A 19,011-nucleotide genomic window follows, 5' to 3' on the forward strand; every position below is an offset into this window, starting at 1 on the left:
GAAAATGACTGACTTTTGTGGGAGGAGTGTGGACAACACATGGTTTTGGAAGAAAAACAGCAGGAACATTACATGATATGGCTGGGGTGATAGAAGAAAGAAATCAGTACAGATTGTTTTGGGTGGAAAGGACAAATCACAGTTGATGGATGTAACAGCTTTACCAGAAAAAACACTTGATGCAGATAGAGTTGATAGAAAAACTGAGAGTGGGGAAAGTGGAAAAATTAAAGGAGATAAGAGGCAGTTAAATAAAAATATAGAAATTAAAAGAGAATGTATAGGAAGAATTTCTGGAGAGACTGAAAGAATAAATTCCAGTTACTTAAGTAGAAAATGTGGAAGATGAATGTTCCAACTTCAAAAGGGCATTTGTAAGTGGAGCAGAGTGTGCCTGTGGTAGAACATCGAGCGAAAGGAAAGGAGACACCGTGGTGGAATGAGAAGGTGAAAGAAGCAGTGAAAGAAAAGGGCATGGTAAGAATGGAATAGAGAGAAAAAAGAAGCAAAAGGAAGCATCTTGACAATAAAAGGAAATGTAATAAACTGGTAAAAGGAGAAATGTTGGGAAGAATTTACACAAAAGATGGAAACAGATGGAGCTGGCAGTAAAACAATGCTGTATGAAATTATATGAAATAATAGGTAAGATAGAGTTTACACAAAGCTGATGAAATAGGAAGGTTGAGAGTTGATAACACTACCAGACAAAATCATGAAAAGATGGAAGTATTTTGATATACTGCTGAATGTGAGAAATTGTACAGAGGAGATGGTAGTAATAAGGTGTGATGACTCAACAGTAAGAGATGATATAAAAATGTTACAGATGATATTAGCAGTCTGTAAATGAAAATGGGGAAGGCATCATAGATGGATAAAATTAGTGTGGAAATCATAAAGGCTACTGGACCTTTTGGACTACAATGGATGTACAGATTGTCGAAGTGCATATGGAAACAGAAAAGTGTGCCAGAAGACTGGGGAAAGGGAATTATACCAGTCTTTAAGACGGGAGATAAAATAGTGTGTTGTAACTACAGAGGAATCAAACTCTTTATCACAAGTGGCAAAAATACTGGAAAGGATATCAGAGAGGAGAATTAGAAGAAAGGTAGGACAGTTACAGAAAGAACAGTATGGCTTTAGATGTGGAAGATGTACAGTGGAACCAATCTTCAGCATGAGGCAATTAATGAAAAAGAATTGGAAATGTGGAAAGGATCTGGTCATGACATTCATAGATCTAACAAAGGTATACGAATGTTCTCCCATGGAAAAGATTTCAGAAACCCTGGTAAAAAAGTGACTGGGTATACTAACTTTAGAAATGGTGCAAGCAATGTACAACTGCATGCATCAGCAGCGTACAGACACCGGTTGGAAAGACAGAATGGTTAAGAAATGAAACTGAACTAAGACAGGGGAGTGTGCTGTCACCTTTTTTGTTTCTAATGGTTATGGACAAAATAATAAAGGAAACAAAGAAAGCATATGCGAATAGGGAGATGACGTTATTACTATCTGCAGGCGGTATTATGGTCTGGGGTGTGAACAGCAAAGGACAACAAGAACAACTTCATACACTGAACGAGAAAATTGGAAAGTATGGTATGAAAATCAATGCAGAAAAAACGCAAGACCATGGTGATATCAAGAGGAGAAAGACAAGGCATTGTGAAAAACTGGTGGCCATGAAATTGTTGACAGTTTCAAATATCTTGGGGAGTGGATTAATGCAGAATACTATAGGTGGGCTGGCGTAAGGTTGCACATGACAGCTGAGCAAAATGTTGGTCACACTGCAATGGCACCCAAAATGATGTTGCCGCCATAATAGCAGCTGACTGCACAATAAGGTGAAATTTTGGAAACATGCTTTCAATTTCAATGCAATGATAGACAATATAAATGAAATCGGCTGACAACAACTGCACTTTCAGCACACCAATTAAGGTTATAATAAATTATATTATCACACAAAATGATACTAGATAAACCTATTAGAAGATTCTTATTATCGCAATGTTATAAAATACAGAAAAAATTGTCCGATAAGAATGTCACTTTAAATACACCAATAAATGTTACAATAATATATACTGCTGCTATCACAAAATGTCACTAGTAAAATCTACTATATTTTTTGAACATTTACAAACCTTATTCTTCCTACCTAATTCATAAAGTGCGTTCCGTAAGTTAATCTGCAGGAAAAGAGGAAGTCCAAACAAGCGTGCCTACGAATTCCCTTTCGCTCTTGTAATTGTATGGAATAAGGAAGTACTACGGAAGTGGTGTTGTTCGAGTCATCAGTCCACAGACTGGCTTGACGCAGCTCTCCATGGCACCCTATCCCTATCCTGTGCTAACCTTTTCATTTCTATGTAACTGCTGCATCCCAAGGAAGCGTAAAGAGATTTTACAAAATGTATTATGCACTAATTTACATGCCTGACTATTAAGGGGCACTCCTCGGCACAAAAGATTAATACTTCGCAATTCATGACTGTGTCGAAGTAGTTTCCATGACATCACGTTGCACTAGCTTAAGAAAACTTTCTGAATTATCTCACACAGAACACGTATCTGTTTAACTTTCAAAAACGCGCCAGCCACACGTGGGCATGTGCTAGCGACAAGAGGAAAAATGGCAACACATCAATATGGTAGTCAAGCTACTTATAGATGGCACCACTATTCTAGTCATATTGCCAACAACAATAATATGAAAATAGTTTATCTTTATTTTGTAAGCAGCTTAAACATTACATTAAAAAAAAATTTTTTTTGCTACTCGCTTTACGTCGCACCGACACAGATACGTCTTATGGTGACGAATTACATTTCTGTAAGTAATTAATGGTTATAAGTACCATACAGTACAAAATTATATTTTTGTAAGTACTACACAGTACGAAATTGAATAGGAAATAATGTATAACTATATCAGAAATAAAAGTAATGGATTAGTCATCGTGATTCACGGGTGACGTTCCATATTTACTTTTTGTTGTGTTGCCAACATGAAATACTACTGTCAAGTGCAACCTTATGTCGGCTTACCTATAGGCTGGACATGGAGATTAGCAAGAAGGTACAAATGTGCAATGCATTCTACCAGAGTGTAAGAAACCTTGTATGGAATAAGAAAGTACCAAGGAAGTGTTTGTTGCTGTTGTTTGAGACATTAGTCCATAGACTGATCTGATGCAGCTCTCCATGCCACCCTATCCTGTGCTAACCGTTTCATTTCTACTTACCTACTGCATCCCAAGGAAGTGTAGAGAGATTTTACAAAATGTATTATGCACCCATTTTGACTCATGCAGCTGAAATGCAGACAATAACAAGTAGGGAGGAGAGTAGAATTCAAGCCGGTGAAATGAAATACCTAAGAAGTATGATAGGAAAGACAAGGAATGATCGACTGAGAAACAAAATTGTGAGAAAGGTCAGAATGGAAAACCTATAAGAGAGAATTGATGGGAGTAACCTAAGATGGTCTGGAAATGTAAACAGAATGGAGGAGAAAATACCAAAACAGATGATGGAGATTAAGTTTGAGGGAGAGAGCAAGGGGAACCCGAGATCAAGGTGAATCGATTCGATAAAGAGGAGTGCAAGAAGAACAAACCTTGACTGGGGCAAAATGATGGAAGAGGAATGGTGGAAGGAAAGAGGAAAAGTAGAGAAGAGCCAAGAAGTATTGGGATCGATAAAGAGAAAACCAATTATGTGAAAACAACAAATTATGAAGATGTGGAAGTTGTCCTTGCCTTTATATGTGTTTTCACGTCTGTTCTATATTCTTATAATTCATGTACTGAATGCTTTTCAAATCTCACTCTCCTTTAACTAGATCACAAAACTTTAATTATAAAATATTTCAATTTGAAATATCACAGCGAGCAGGTTTACCTTAAATGTAATATCCTTTGTATTACTCCCTCTTTTGATGCTGACCTGGCCTTGTGTTTATCCTATTATGTGTTCATAACGTGTTCCTATCTTTCTATACAAGAATTATAACTATCGTAATAAAATACCTCACTATACCACAGATTTAAATTCTTCTCAAAGAAGAAAAAAAATTAATTTTGATACAAAACCACAACATTTAGAATTTAAAAACTGAATTTATAGAAACGTAAGTCACCATAACAAGAAAATTCAAGGAATTTATAATCAACGATTCTCAGAAACCTGAATCAAAACTGGAGAGGAAGAAACAAAAGCAGTGCATTGTAACAAGGATTGAGAAAGTGTAAACTTCAATTTTTCATCAAACTCACCATGATAATTATAATCTGCAGCTCTTTCTACTAATCCACTCTTCATTTGTTGCAGGGTGCTCTCTATGATATGCCTTATTTCTTCCTGCTTTTCACCAGCAATAGATATTAGATTTTTGTACAGCTCCATTTCTTTATCTTGGGCATACTGAATCCTCCGAGGTGTAATCTGGATCTCTCGAGCCATGTCAAAAGCGGATAAGATGAACTGTCGTAAGCAATGGCTCTGAACCTAGAAAGTAAGTAAAAATATACACACACATGCCTAGGATTAACAGGAAAAACTATCAGGATATGAAAAATCAAACAAATATATATATAGCATAGCCACACGTGTCATCAAAGTCAATTCTAACACTAGAAATCACTACATTTCAACACCTGCAAGTGAAGATGATTCTAACTCCCTCCCCATTTTTCATTTCTGGATCAGGTGACATTACACACCTGAAGATCCTAGAAGGAAACTATGACAACTGCTGTCTTAAGAGGCCAAACATCGAGGTTATAGACCCAAGGGAAGGAAACAATGGTAGGAGTGTTGCGATTGAAGTTTAATGGTAGGAGAGTTTTTTTTTTTTTTTTTTTGCGTCGCACCGACACAGATAGGTCTTATGGCGACGATGGGACAAGGAGGGGCTAGGAGTGGGAAGGAAGCGGCCGTGGCCTTAATTAAGGTACAGCCCCAGCATTTGCCTGGTGTGAAAATGAGAAACCACGGAAAACCACCTTCAGGGCTGCCGACAGTGGGGTTCGAACCCACAATCTCCCGAATACTGGATACTGGCCGCACTTAAGCGACTGCAGCTATCGAGCTCGGTGGTAGGAGAGTATTCACAATGAATAAATAAAGTAGAGATGGGAATAAACATGTTAGACAAAGCTGTGCCATATACTGCAAATCAGTTTTGAATGGTGGAGTCGTACAAAACAAATGGAGAAAGGTAGTTTACAAAGGAGACTAACAGACCTAGTAAGAAAACACAGGAACACCAAGGAGACAATGGTTAAACTTAGGAGCTAAGAACAGACTGCAGCCTTAGATGAAGAGAGGTTTACAGATGTATGAAATTCATTCGCAGAGATTTGCAGACTGAATGCTGAAGGCAAAAATGTCAAAATGAATGAACAAATGTATAGCCCGAGACAGCGAAGACTCACATTGGCAAACATGGGAATTACATTCAGTTATGTCATACGGTTCAGTACAGGCTGTAATGGCGCATATTAAGTTGTAAAAGCTCTTCACAAGGCAGTCTTAATGGTACTCGTAAGGTAGAATGGCAATGCATGTCAGTACTGTATGTGTTATGTCTTCCAGAAAACTACCTCTTCTACGCAGTCAAGCTAGGTGCATAGCCTACCTTGTCATTAACCCTGACAGTTACACCATACGATTTTCTGACGTGTCGTGCGATGAATACCATCTAATCCTCATAAGGAGGGGAGAGTTATCCCCTCCACCACCTCTATTCCTTGTTCGTAACTTCTGGTAACTTTAACATAACTTTAAATAATAGACTTTGAGTGGCATGTCTTCGAGACGTGAGGTGTAACTAAAGCGATATTTATAGACGTGTTACTGTCAGGGTTAAATGTTAGGAAATGAAAAAAGAGCAAGGAGCAGCAATAGAAGTTATTCCTTAAAGACAAGTAAGAAACAAGGAACTGTTTTGGCACATAGAGCACTTTATAGGTAGCATTGAAATCTAACAGTAGTCTACATAGATTTTAATTGCCTGGAAGATCAATTTCTCAATTTAGAGCAGAACTTTCAACCATGTACTGTCTGATATTGGCAACATTGGTACTGTACCAGGAACGTTTGTCCAACATTAGAGTAAGTATTTCAAACTTAAAATACACGCCGTGCGCCAACAGAGCAGCTGGCGAACGCAAGCATGTTGTGACATAGGAGCCAGCCCCGACTCGCCAATTTTAAGTTGCATCAAACATAGAACCTTCCAAACCTATCATAAATAACTCGCAACAGGAATTACAATATGAATATAACAACATCACCATATACACCATTTTAATATCTTCAATGCCACCAAGTTTTGTTAAAGTCCACCTTGGATTAAGGAAGATATTGGGAGAAATAAAACAGCTGCAATCTCCACGAATTTGGTATAAAAGAGGAGCGAGAATTCAACACGACACAGTCTTGTCCCACAGTCAAACTAGGACGGTTGGCTGGTGGAAGTTTGTGCCGCGACGTGACAGTACGGAATCGTAGTCTACAGTCAACAAGGTTATGGTGAGAAGTAGTTGAAACATTTCAATAGTCTTGCGAACTTGGAATCTGAACAGTGCATTAGGACTTGTATTTTCTCCAGTGTTAAATACCTCAAAGTGATTGAAATATTTCGGCTAATAGCAAACTTATGATATTGAACAGTGCATTAGGACTTTTATTTTTGAAGTGAATTCTGAATGTTAGGAAAACATCAAACTTTATGTGTGGAGTAACTTATAATTTCACGGTATTTTTAAATGAACCCAGGACTATTAGTGAACGGAACTCATTTTCAGTAGCAAAGTATTATAAAGCCTTACCAGCATTATTATTTGTGTTTGAACATGAGCGTGAACATGACAATGGATGTGAACGGAACTAATTTCACAGGCAAAGCACTTAACTTCCTCTACCAAAGTGAAGTAACTGCCACACACAACGTCACAACAGTGTTAAATTAATTTTGTAAATACATGCAAAACAATCACACATTACAAATAATTGTGTATATTCTTCAAACTTTAAAAGCTTAAGTGAACTATTTGTAAATAATAATTGTGCCAGGTGTCACGTACATTAAAAAGAATGCGGGTTCGATTCCATTGACATTCGGACGCATAAAAGTCATCAACAGCAGTTTTATCCTGTTAGGGGTTGTAGGATAAAAAAATAGAGTAGTATTGTAGTGTAGTCATATATTAATTACCTTATTGTTGTGTGATCTTTGAGTACTATACCAGACAATACATCCCTCCATTCATTTATTTTTTGCAAATAAGTTTTTTCTTTTCATTTTTTCTGTAAAGAATGGCTAAGGAGCGCGAGTGCACGAACTGTGGGTGTGGCGAGGCATTGAGGGGTATGAAGGAGGAGTTGGAGAGTTTGAGGGAGATAATTAGGATTCTCACAGAAGACAGGAAGATAGGACTCCCTCAAATAATGTACAGGTTACAGTAGGCGTACAAGAGGGAGGGGAAGGAAAGGGGGGGAGTTGTAGAAGACAGGTGGTCTAATGTTCTAAGGGGAAGGAGATTGCAGGCTAAGAGCTCTATTCAGGATCAGAATTCAGGACAGGTGTCTGTGCGGAATCAGTACGAGTCACTCCAGGCAGAACAACAGAGGGAAGATGAGGGACAGGGAACTGCTGCTGAGATGTGTGGAAGTAGGAGGAAGGGAAAAGGTAGGAGAGGGAAATGTAGAGTAGAGGATAGGAAAAGACAGGTGGAACAGGGTCAAGGGAAGAGGTAAAGGAAGGAGGAAGTAGCTTCTGCAGCTATCAGGAAAGATAGGACTGACCAGGAGGGGAGGGGATCAAATGAGGTGGTAAGGGTTGAGGCTCTGGTCATGGGGGATTCCATCATTACACATGTGGGGAAAGTGTGTGGAGGAAAAGGGAACCAGGATAGAATGTTATCCAGGAATTAGGTTGAGGCAGATGTTGAGGAAAGTAGAAGAGAGGGAGGAGGGGAAGGAGAAGGTGGTAGTGTTTCACGTTGGTACCAACAACATAAGGCAAGCTGATATAAGTACCAACAGAGTTGGAGATGTGTGGGATCTGGTAAATGCAGCACAGGTGAAGTTTAAGAAAGCGGACATTCTTATTAGTGGAATACTGTGTAGGAGGGATACTGATTGGAGGGTGATTGGGGATTTAAATGAGACTATGGAGTGGGTATGTGGGAAACTGGGAGTGAAATTTCTAGATCCTAATGGGTGGGTAGGAGATAGGGATCTGTGCTCAGATGGCCTTCACTTAAACCACAGTGGTACATTTAAGTTAGGAAATTTGTTTGGAAGGGTAATAGGGAGGTACATTCAGGGAAACGGGGTGGCCTAGGGAGCGGTGATAAGGGAACAGGGAACTGGAAATCAAGTAGGGATGACATAAAATTGTTAGTGTTGAACTGTAGAAGTATTGTAAAGAAAGGAATAGAATTGAGTAATTTAATAGATATATATTTACCAAATATTGTAATAGGAGTTGAATCATGGCTGAGAAATGATATAATGGATGCAGAAATTTTCTCACAGAACTGGAGTGTGTATCGTAGAGATAGGATAGAATAGGAATGGTGGGAGGGGGAGTATTCATTCTGGTGAAAGAAAAATTTGTAAGCTACGAAAAAGTTAAAGATGAGACACACGAAATTCTAGGTGTACGGCGCATTTCTAAAGATAATAGACAACTTGATATACTTGAAGTGTACAGACCGTGAAAGGGTAGCACTGACACGGATTCAGAATTATTTGATAAGATAATCAGCTATGTAGGAAATGACAAGGAAAGAAATGTGATTGTAGCGGGAGATCTGAATTTACCAGATGTCTATTAGGAAGGAAATGCGAACGACAGGAAGCATGACCAACAAATGGCAAATAAGTTAATACGGGAAGGACAGCTGATTCAGAAAGTGATGGAACCAACCAGAGGGAAAAATATCCTGGATGTGGTGCTGATAAAACCAGATGAGCTCTATAGAGAAACTGAAGTAACAGATGGTATTAGTGATCATGAAGCTGTTTTTGTTGTAGTTAAAAATAAATGTGATGGAAAGGAAGGTGTTAAAAGTAGGACTATTAGGCAGTACCATATGGCTGATAAAGCAGGCATGAGGCAGTTTCTAAAAAGTAACTATGATTGGTGTAAAACAGTAAATAAAAATGTAAACAGACTCTGGGATGGGTTTAAAGAAATTGTTGAGGAATGCGAATACAAGTTTGTACCTTTAAGGGAGGTAAGGAATGGTAAAGACCCACCTTATTATAATAGAGAAATAAAGAGACTAAGGAGGTGCAGACTGGAAAGGAAAAATATATTTAGAAATGGCTGTGGAAGTAAGGAGAAATTGAAGGAACTTACTAGAAAATTGAATCTAGCAAAGAAGGCCGCTAAGGATAACATGATGGCAAGCATAATTGGCAGTCATACAAATTTTAGTGAAAAATGGAAGGGTATGTATAGGTATTTTAAGGCAGAAACAGGTTCCAAGAAGGACATTCCAAGAATAATTAATGAACAAGGGGGTGAGGATCTTCAGAAGGCAGAAGTATTCAGTCAGCAGTATGTAAGAATTGTTGGTTACAAGGATAATGTCCATATAGAGGAGGAGACTAAGGCTAAAGAAGTATTAAAATTTACATATGATAACAATGACATTTACAGTAAGATACAAAAGTTGAAAACTAGAAAAGCAGCTGGAATTGATAAGATTTCTGGGGATGTACTAAAGGCAATGGGTTGGGATATAGTACCATATCTGAAATACTTATTTGATTATTGGTTGGTTGAAGGAGCTATACCAAATGAATGGAGAGTTGATATAGTAGCCCCTGTGTATAAAGGAAAGGGTGATAGACATAAAGCTGAAAATTACAAGCCAGTCAGTTTGACATGCATTGTATGTAAGCTTTGGGAAAGCATTCTTTCTGATTATATTAGACATGTTTGTGAAATTAATAACTGGTTCGATAGAAGGCAGTTCGGTTTTAGGAAAGGTTATTCCACTGAAGCTCAACTTGTAGGATTCCACGCAAGATATCGCAGATATCTTGGATTCAGGAGGTCAAATGGACTGTATCGCGATTGACCTGTCTAAAGCATTTGATAGGGTGGATCATGGGAGACTACTGGCAAAAATTAGTGCAATTGGACTAGACAAAAGAGTGACTGAATGGGTTGCTATATTTCTAGAAAATAGATCTCAGAGAATTAGAGTAGGTGAAGCTTTATCCGACCCTGTAATAATTAAGAGGGGAATTCCTCAAGGCAGTATTATCAGACCTTTATGTTATATACAGTATATATATAAATGATATGAGTAAAGGAGTGGAATCAGAGGTAAGGCTTTTTGCTGATGATGTTATTCTCTACAGAGTAATAAATAAGTTACAAGATTGTGAGCAACTGCAACGTGACCTTGTATGTTGATAAACAGGGTTAAAAGTCAGGTTGGGAGTCTCACAAATAGGAAAAGTCCTCTCAGTTTTAATTACTGCGTTGATGGGGTGAAAGTTCCTTTTGGGGATCATTGTAAGTATCTAGGTGTTAATATAAGGAAAGATCTTCATTGGGGTTGTAAATAAAGGGTACAGATCTCTGCACATGGTTATGAGGGTGTTTAGGGGTTGTAGTAAGGATGTAAAGGAGAGGGCATATAAGTCTCTAGTAAGACCCCAACTAGAGTATGGTTCCAGTGCATGGGATCCTCACCAGGATTACCTGATTCAAGAACTGGAAAAAATCCAAAGAAAAGCAGCCCGTTTTGTTCCGGGTGATTTCCGACAAAAGAGTAGCGTTACAAAAATGTTGCAAAGTTTGGGCTGGGAAGAACTGAGAGAAAGAAGGAGAGCTGCTCGACTAGTGGTATGTTCCGAGCTGTCAGCGTAGAGATGGCGTGGAATGACATTAGCAGACGAATAAGTTTGAGTGGCGTTTATAAAATTAGGAAAGATAACAATATGAAGATAAAGTTGGAATTCAAGAGGACAAACTGAGGCAAATATTCATTTTTGAGAAGGGGAGTTAGGGATTGGAATAACTTACCAAGGGAGATGTTCAATAAATTTCCAATTTCTTTGAAATCATTTAGGAAAAGGCTAGGAAAACAACAGATAGGGAATCTGCCACCTGGGCAACTGCCCTAAATGCAGATCAGTATTGATTTATTGATTGATTGATTGATTGATTGATTGATTGATTGATTGATTGATTGATTGATTGATTGATTGATTGATATATCAAGGATTATGAATTTCATGTTGTTGGTCCGTATTGAACTAAGAATAACATATGAATTATAACACAGTAGCGATTTCCACCTATTCAATACTAAGATGTATTTATAATATTTACATTACATGGGACTAGTTTCAACCCTCCCTGGGGTCATCATCAGCCATATTAAAACATACACAATGTAGGGCAAAATCTTAAAACATGTTTTTTAATGGTAAGAATCTTATGGATATATAATTTACATAATGAAGTGTGGTTGAAATGTTGCAAATGAAAATGAGAGATATTACGTGTAATGCAGGTGAGTAATAATTAATACAAGTAAATAATACATACTAAGAAATCTGGAATAAAAGTGCAAATAAGGTGCTCTGTGTTGTAAAAATGTATACAGTCAAGTGATCAGTTTATTTGCGGGTTCGATTCCACTGACATTCGGCCGCATGAAAGTTAATTTCTCTATTTTCTCAAGTGAACCGTTTGTCTTAAGGAAACATTTGTTGTCGATTTCATTGACATTCGACACGGCATCAGTGCAGTTATTTTCTTCAGTTCAGATATTACAATTTCAATATTCCCAGGGCTTAAATACGTGTGTCCATGCTATTCTTCTGGGTAAGTGATCTCGGCGAACCAAACTCCTAGACCTCCAAATCTTCAAGAACTTCAAGAATTTCTAGAACTTCTAGAGCTAGCCTCGTTGGATGATACGTGGTTCCATGGTGCCGAGAGCTGATCGATAGTGAGGATGAGAGGGGTAGAAGAACAACGCAGGATATCGCAAGCCACAGGATGGAGAAAGGTAGTGCCCAATTCATCATCTACTGTACTGAGGCTATATGAACTTGACTTTTAACAAGACAAACAGTTATGAAAAATTTTTAGAACTTCATTTAAAGCAAATCCTCTCACTCTGTGTACCACTCCAAATTAATGTGCCGTACACGCCCTGTGTAACATCTCATGCTCTTCAAGCCTAAAGTGCGGGCATTTCCTGTTAACAGTATCTAAACTGATATAAGTAATTAAATTCTGTCTGGTATTATTCACGTAATATGTGGCTGAATCTATTACCTAATGCAAGGACCATTCTTGGTCCGACATGAAATATTCAAGTTGGTAGCTATGATCACCAATTTTAGCAAAAATATATTATTAGTATGTTTCATCATTGCTAGTAATATTTCTCAGTATTTTTCCATAAAATGGCCTACTGGCAACATAAAAATTTGCATTTTACTGTCTGAAGATCATTCTGTACAGTCACATATTATAATTATTTAAAATCTGATATAAATACTGAACAGTGTAGTACATTGACGTGAGCAAGTCATCTTACATATGAAGATTTCGGGGTTAAATAAGGACAACCCACGTATTGCAAGTTCTGGGATATAAAGGAATGAAATTTCACAAAATATTTACTGCTATAGTGTTTAATATTTAAAGCATCTTACTAAATACAATGGTACATGTAATCCTCCTTTTTAACATCCTGGAGAAAAAATGCATACAGAATCAGTTTTATAGGTAAATAGAGTATATTAACCCACTGACATACTAATTTGAATGTACTGACCATGAGCATGTATAACATTTTTTCATGCATAAGATACAGTTTTATGCTACTACTATTTATACATGTAATCCACAACATACTGAATTTGAATCATAACCTTGTTTGATGTGATAAACTGCAGCACCCAGAAGAACAATTTTTGTAAGTTTTAATGGTATGAAACACCCTAAAACACTCCGGGAAATGCAAATCCACCAAATACTTTCATAGTAGTATCTCATTACACTTTTCTTGCTTGTCTTGCTTTCAACACAGTCATGGCATGGTTTAGGGTTATAAGCCTTGTGAAATGTTCTCAGTGAACTCATACAGGGTGAGTTGGGTATTTTTTCTAATAATAACTGATCGACAAAACTGTTTCTTTCAGTAGCTACCTCATCCCATAAAGAGTTGTGAATGACATGTTGAGAAAGTGTAGATTGAAGGGATCTGGAGGGAAGGTGCTGTTTATGATGGTTTTAATTCCATAATTTCATATATAATCAATTTGGATGGTTTATTACCTGTTCTATTAAATTCCCAGCAATCTTGCTTTGTCTTTTTGTAGGCAGGATAGACTTCGTTATCATCGTCACTTTCAAACGCCATCACTCTCACGTGAAATTTTTTGTTATGCTGCTATAATTTTCATTGATAGTAAATAAAATTGTTTAATTTCCTAAAACTATATCACTGCCCATTTCACACTGACTATCCCATAATATACATTCGATTTCATTCCTTGTAATACAATGTTTACTAGGGCCGGCCATTTCTGCTGATTATTAAGCAAATAATCACCCTACTTGGAGAGCGACTGTGGCTGCCTGCTGCGTGATGCAATCTATGATGTTCGTTCCAACTTGGGGGTGGGACCAGATTGGAGTGAGACCAGATTCTCAGCTTTCAGATAGTATACTGCATGTCATGCCATCTATGGAGAGAAGGCTTGAACTAGTTGCAGAAAGCTTACCTCTCAGTAGACCGCCTACCAGGTGTCTGTATGAATGGTCGCTGCACACGCAGCTGCCTGGCAGGTGACAAAGTATGCCAAGGACTTAAATACTGAATGTGCCTATCAATTTGAAGGTTATTGTTTACAAGCAATATTGATAAAAGTAGTGAACTGACAATACAAGGAAACATCTCATTTTCTGAAGTTCTGGCTGAAATGCTTTGTTTACCGCCCTAAGAAAGGAAGAAAAATGCTGAATGTACAGTATTATGTTTAATAAACTGAACTAAGAGAATATGTTATTGCTTTTACGTCCCACTAACTACTTTTATTGTTTTCTAATACACCGAGGTGCCGGAATTTTGTCCCGCAGGAGTTTTTAACGCACCGGTAAATCTACCGATACGATGCTGATGTATTTGAGCAACTTCAATTAAAACCAGACTGAACTGAGATCAAACCCACGAACTTGAGTTCAAGGGGCCAGTGCCCTAACGCCTAAACTACCCAGCCAGTCATATTAATGAGATAACTATTCGTATTTTAAAAATTTCACATGATGCAGTTACCCAGTTGTTTTTAATAAAATGACAGGTTAACTATTTTTTTATAAGCTACATATGAAGTACCGGTACATCAACAATTAGTGTACAAAGTTATAACCCACACAGCTGCATTAAGGACATGCTAAGAGCGGTTATGTATTATGATTTGATAATAAACATGAATACTAATATTTCTTCAAAAGGTATTTTATATCACAGCGTATAAATAGTTACAACCACCATTCAAAACTACATGTTAAACACAGCTGCTAGTCATTTGGAAAATGTATCCGTTCATTATTTTCTGGTGAAATTCCCTTATCTTCCATGATTCCAGTGTAATCAGGATCCTTTAATCTATCATCTCTGTCAACAATATCCTTATCTTTGTTTTCTTTACCATAAATGAGATTTTCTTTAAAAGAAAGCACATCTTCAAGGACACGTTCCGCCATCTCAGAAATGTGGGTTCTGATTGTTTACTGCAGAGACATGAGGCTTGTTATGAAAAGGAAGCTGACTTGTGCTACCATCTCTCGTTAAATCGACTAACTTCTTGAATAAAAGGAAACGTCATGTTGGATGGTAACTGTTTACAACAAAGAAATGAAAATTCCAAAATATGAGGATTATCACTTTTTACCCCCCAAGGTCTTCATATAATGAAGAAAATAGATTTACTGCAATGACACCAACTTATTGGTTACTGTTATTAACAATTCCTCAAGCAATTAGCTTGCAAACTTGCAAGTAGAAGAGAATAGTTCTCTTTTGGGACTTCTGAGGTTAATACCACAAGGTTCTGTTGTCAGAGCTTTGAGAAGGATATACCCTGGCTCATAATATGTGCTCATGACTCAGAAATAGCCACAAACGGTGTGAGCAAAATGGCTATGCGGTTTACATCATGTAGCTGTGAGCTCACATTCGGAAGATGATGGGTTCGAAACCCACTGTCAACAGCCCTGAAAATAGTTTTCCATGGTTTCCCATTTTTACACAAGACAAATACTCTGACTGTACATTAATGAAGGCAATGGTTGCTTCCTTCCCAGTCCTTGTCTTTGCCTATCCCATCATCACCATAAAACCAACCTGTGCCAGTAGCAAAAAATAAATTTTAAAAATTTGAAATGGAGGCTCCAACCCAGTATGAATAAGACTGAAGTTTGTTCCTTCTGCCTGAACAATCACATGGCTTCCTGGGATCTCTGAGTTTATTCTGACAATATCCATTCATGCCTGGGGGAGTCACTCTGGACGGAATTCTATCAGTCACACATCTTATGAACACTGCTGCAAAGCTCAGGTCACTTAACATCCTTCAGAAACAGTGCAGAACAACATGCAGAACAACTCTTCACTGTTCAGCTAATGGTTTTTCTCACTCTACAGTTGAATACTGTGCTCCTTTACGGCTAAACAGCCCTTATATGTAAAAGACTGATGTACAAATCAACTGCCACTTCAGGCTGATTTCTGGAACATTTAAGTCTACACCAACACAGCAGCTTCCAGTTTAAAGCCACACAGCTTCACCACATCTTCGTAGGTACAATGCCCTGATTTGAGAATACCATAAGCTTCATCTTAATTCAGCTCTTCCAAGTAATCATACCAAAATGAAAAGTGTTCAAATTCCTCCAATCCTACTCCATGCAGCTCCAATAAAAATAAATGAAACTGTAAAAAAACTTTGTATCATTTTTGATCAGCATACAAATTGGACAGAGCACACCACAAAGATATCTCCTTCCATTAAATACTTGTTCATAGCTTAATTCTGCTCATCTCTGAGTATGGTGGTAATATACTGTACAACAACCTTAACACCACACGTAGGACTGAACTTCAGCAGTCTTATGGTAAACAAGTCTGATTTTTTATTAAATATTAAGTGTTCACACAGTCTGGAATAGCTATCATGGTTATACAGTAAAACCTGCCTTTAACAGAACCTTTATGAACCTGAAAACTGTCCATATTGGAAAATGTTCCCAGTCCCATGAATTAGGGTTAAATATTCATGCAACTTTACCTGTATTTAGCGGAACCAGTCTGACGCGGAAACAGAAGGAAATTTTGCAACTATAAGAGAAAAAATATGTTAAATTTCCTTTATAAGCCTTTTCAGTACATGTGTAATAATGTTACTGGTTTTACATCACACTAACTACTTTTACGGTTTTCGGAGGCGCCAAGGTGCCAGAATTTAATCCCGCAGGAGTTCTTTTACATGCCAGTAAATCTACTGACACGAGGCTGACATATTTGAGCACCTTCAAATACTACCTGCCAAGTTGGAGTCCGAAGGCCAGGGCCTCAACTGTCTGAGCCACTCAGCCCGGCCCAGTACATGTGTATTCCAAATGGATCTACAGTAAGATGACTGAGATACTGATTGCACAACAAACTCTCAAACAGTGTATTATGGCAATGTCAGTGCAGAAGATTATATGGCCAAGATTTAGACGTTGAGACAGAGAAGGCATTAGAAAACATTGAAGAGTTTGTCACCCATCACCTCCAAGAAAAGGAACAGAAATTGATGGGCGAGGAAGATGAGAATGAAGACAACGAAGATGGTTTATGTAACGTGTAGTTCTACCAACATGCCGTATTAGCCATAAAGAATATTCAGTCTCTTTCGTTAACAATTGTTTGACATTACTTGCCGTGCACATATTTTTGTTGAGAACCGTGCTACCAGGGATAGATGTGTCCACCATACAATTCTGAATTACTCAAAGAAGTAAATGACAGTACTGTGCAACATTACTATGGCTGTTAAGTCTATAAAGCATGTAATGTGTTTTAAATAAGTGTATGTACTGTACCACTGTGCACTGTGAGAAGGTTCGAAACAAGAACTGTTATAATAAATTAGAATACGGGTGTCAAACCCTGCCTGCTGTAAACACAGTGTCCATGTTAGAAATACCTGTACTCACGAGCGCAAGTCACTTCCCTTCAGTCGGCTTGTACTTCCCCACATTGCAGACTCAGGGCTGTACATGCCTATCGATGACATGCTCCAGTCGCCTGTTCTGGTCCACAAGTAATGGTTAAAACATGTCAAGTGGATGCATAGATTGTAAATGGAAGACATCTTCCAAATACAACAAGGCGTGGTTAATACTTTTCTTAACCTGTGATCATAACTGTGTGTAAAAAACATATCATATGTAAGAAGTTTAATGTCAGGAGGGCATCACAGGAGAGGACAGGAGAGCCTTAATGGCCAAGTTATCAAATGGTGTTCAATAAGTATATTAATAGAAATAGCTTCCCTTTTTTAATGGAAAATTCTGTAATTGGAGTTATTAAAAATTAAAATATGCAGAATATTGCAAGTAGCTTGCATACAGCTGATACCTGAATTCATTATTTCATAGGGGAGAATTCCGAGAATGATAGACAATTGCCTGAAAGCTGGCTATGAACTTTCCTATCGAATTGCACTGGGAAATCACCTATTCACTGATGCCGAGTTCATTAAAGAATGCATAGCGACCGCAGTGCACATTTTATCTCCTACTGAAAGTAATACGTACAAATTATTAACCCCCGGAATGCCTGAATTATTTATTTTTGAATATTTATGTTTTATGTTGGTTGACCACATTATTGAAAGGTAACTAACTACCCAAACCACAATTTTTCAGAATGTTTTAATTTTGGAAATACAGGCCATTACATATGGGTAATGCTAGGTGCTTGTGTAGTCAGAAGTACCAAGCAAAGTGGAAATTAGTAAATTATGTCCAAGCATCTTAGGTGGTTCTAATTTATTAAAAAATATATTTACACTACAGAAAACTTGAACAATCATAGGTAACCATTTAAACATGAAATATCTTTATCAATATCAATATCACATAAAATATTAATTAAAAGCTTGCACAATTTACTCATTCTTTTCATTTCCCCTTGTCCAGCTCCTGCCAGGTCAAGGCGTTGATGGCACTACTTCACCGTTGCCTCTCCTTTCACCACCCTCTTCAGCAACTGTACTCCAGTCCAGTCTTCATTTTCTTACACTGTTCTTGACAGAGTCCACCCAACTTGCTCTGGGCCTACTTCTTGCCCTCCTTCCCTCCATCTTAGTCTCCAACACTTATTTTGGTATCCTTCCCTCCTCCATCCTCATAACATGTCCAAACCATCTCAATTTATTCTTCTCCATCCTATCACTCAGTTTTTCTACCCTTATCTCTTCTGATTAACATTTCTTACTCTGTCTCTCTCCTTGTCTTCCTTACCAAACTCCTCAGGAACTTCATCTCACTTGCCTGAATTTTACTCTCATTTCTTGCTGTCCAAGTCCAAGTCTCTGATACATACATTAAATAGGGGTATAGGACATCTTGTACATTATCTCTTTACACTTCACAGGAACTTCTCTGTTCCACACCAGGTTCCTTAAATTCTGATAGAACGTATTTCCCGCTTGTACCCTTCTACTGATCTTATCCAACCTTGCATCCTGCATTACTTCACTTCCCAAATATTGGAAGTATTCAACCACCTCAAGGTTTCGTCCCCTGATACTATTCCTTTTCCTTCTCCTTTGGTCATCATCATTGTTTTGCTCTTCTCCACACTGATTTTCATACCATACCACTATTGTAATTTAAACACTCTAGTTGGATTTGTACTTCTGTATTTTTGACTCCCTACATCA

At 37.8% G+C, this 19,011-nt stretch overlaps 1 protein-coding gene across 2 annotated transcripts in view; it reads right to left on the bottom strand.

Annotated features, from left to right (window-relative positions):
• The window catches only part of LOC136864372 (dual serine/threonine and tyrosine protein kinase), a 331,375-nt gene that overhangs the window by 163,572 nt on the left and 148,792 nt on the right, over positions 1–19,011 (bottom strand). For both annotated transcript variants that reach the window (XM_067141287.2, XM_068226255.1), the window contains exon 7: positions 4,296–4,527. In XM_067141287.2, coding sequence (XP_066997388.2) covers positions 4,296–4,527 — 232 coding nt within the window. The remainder of the gene's footprint in view (positions 1–4,295; positions 4,528–19,011) is intronic.

Source organism: Anabrus simplex, chromosome 2, assembly GCF_040414725.1.
Source record: "Anabrus simplex isolate iqAnaSimp1 chromosome 2, ASM4041472v1, whole genome shotgun sequence".
Lineage (NCBI taxonomy): Eukaryota > Metazoa > Arthropoda > Insecta > Orthoptera > Tettigoniidae > Anabrus > Anabrus simplex.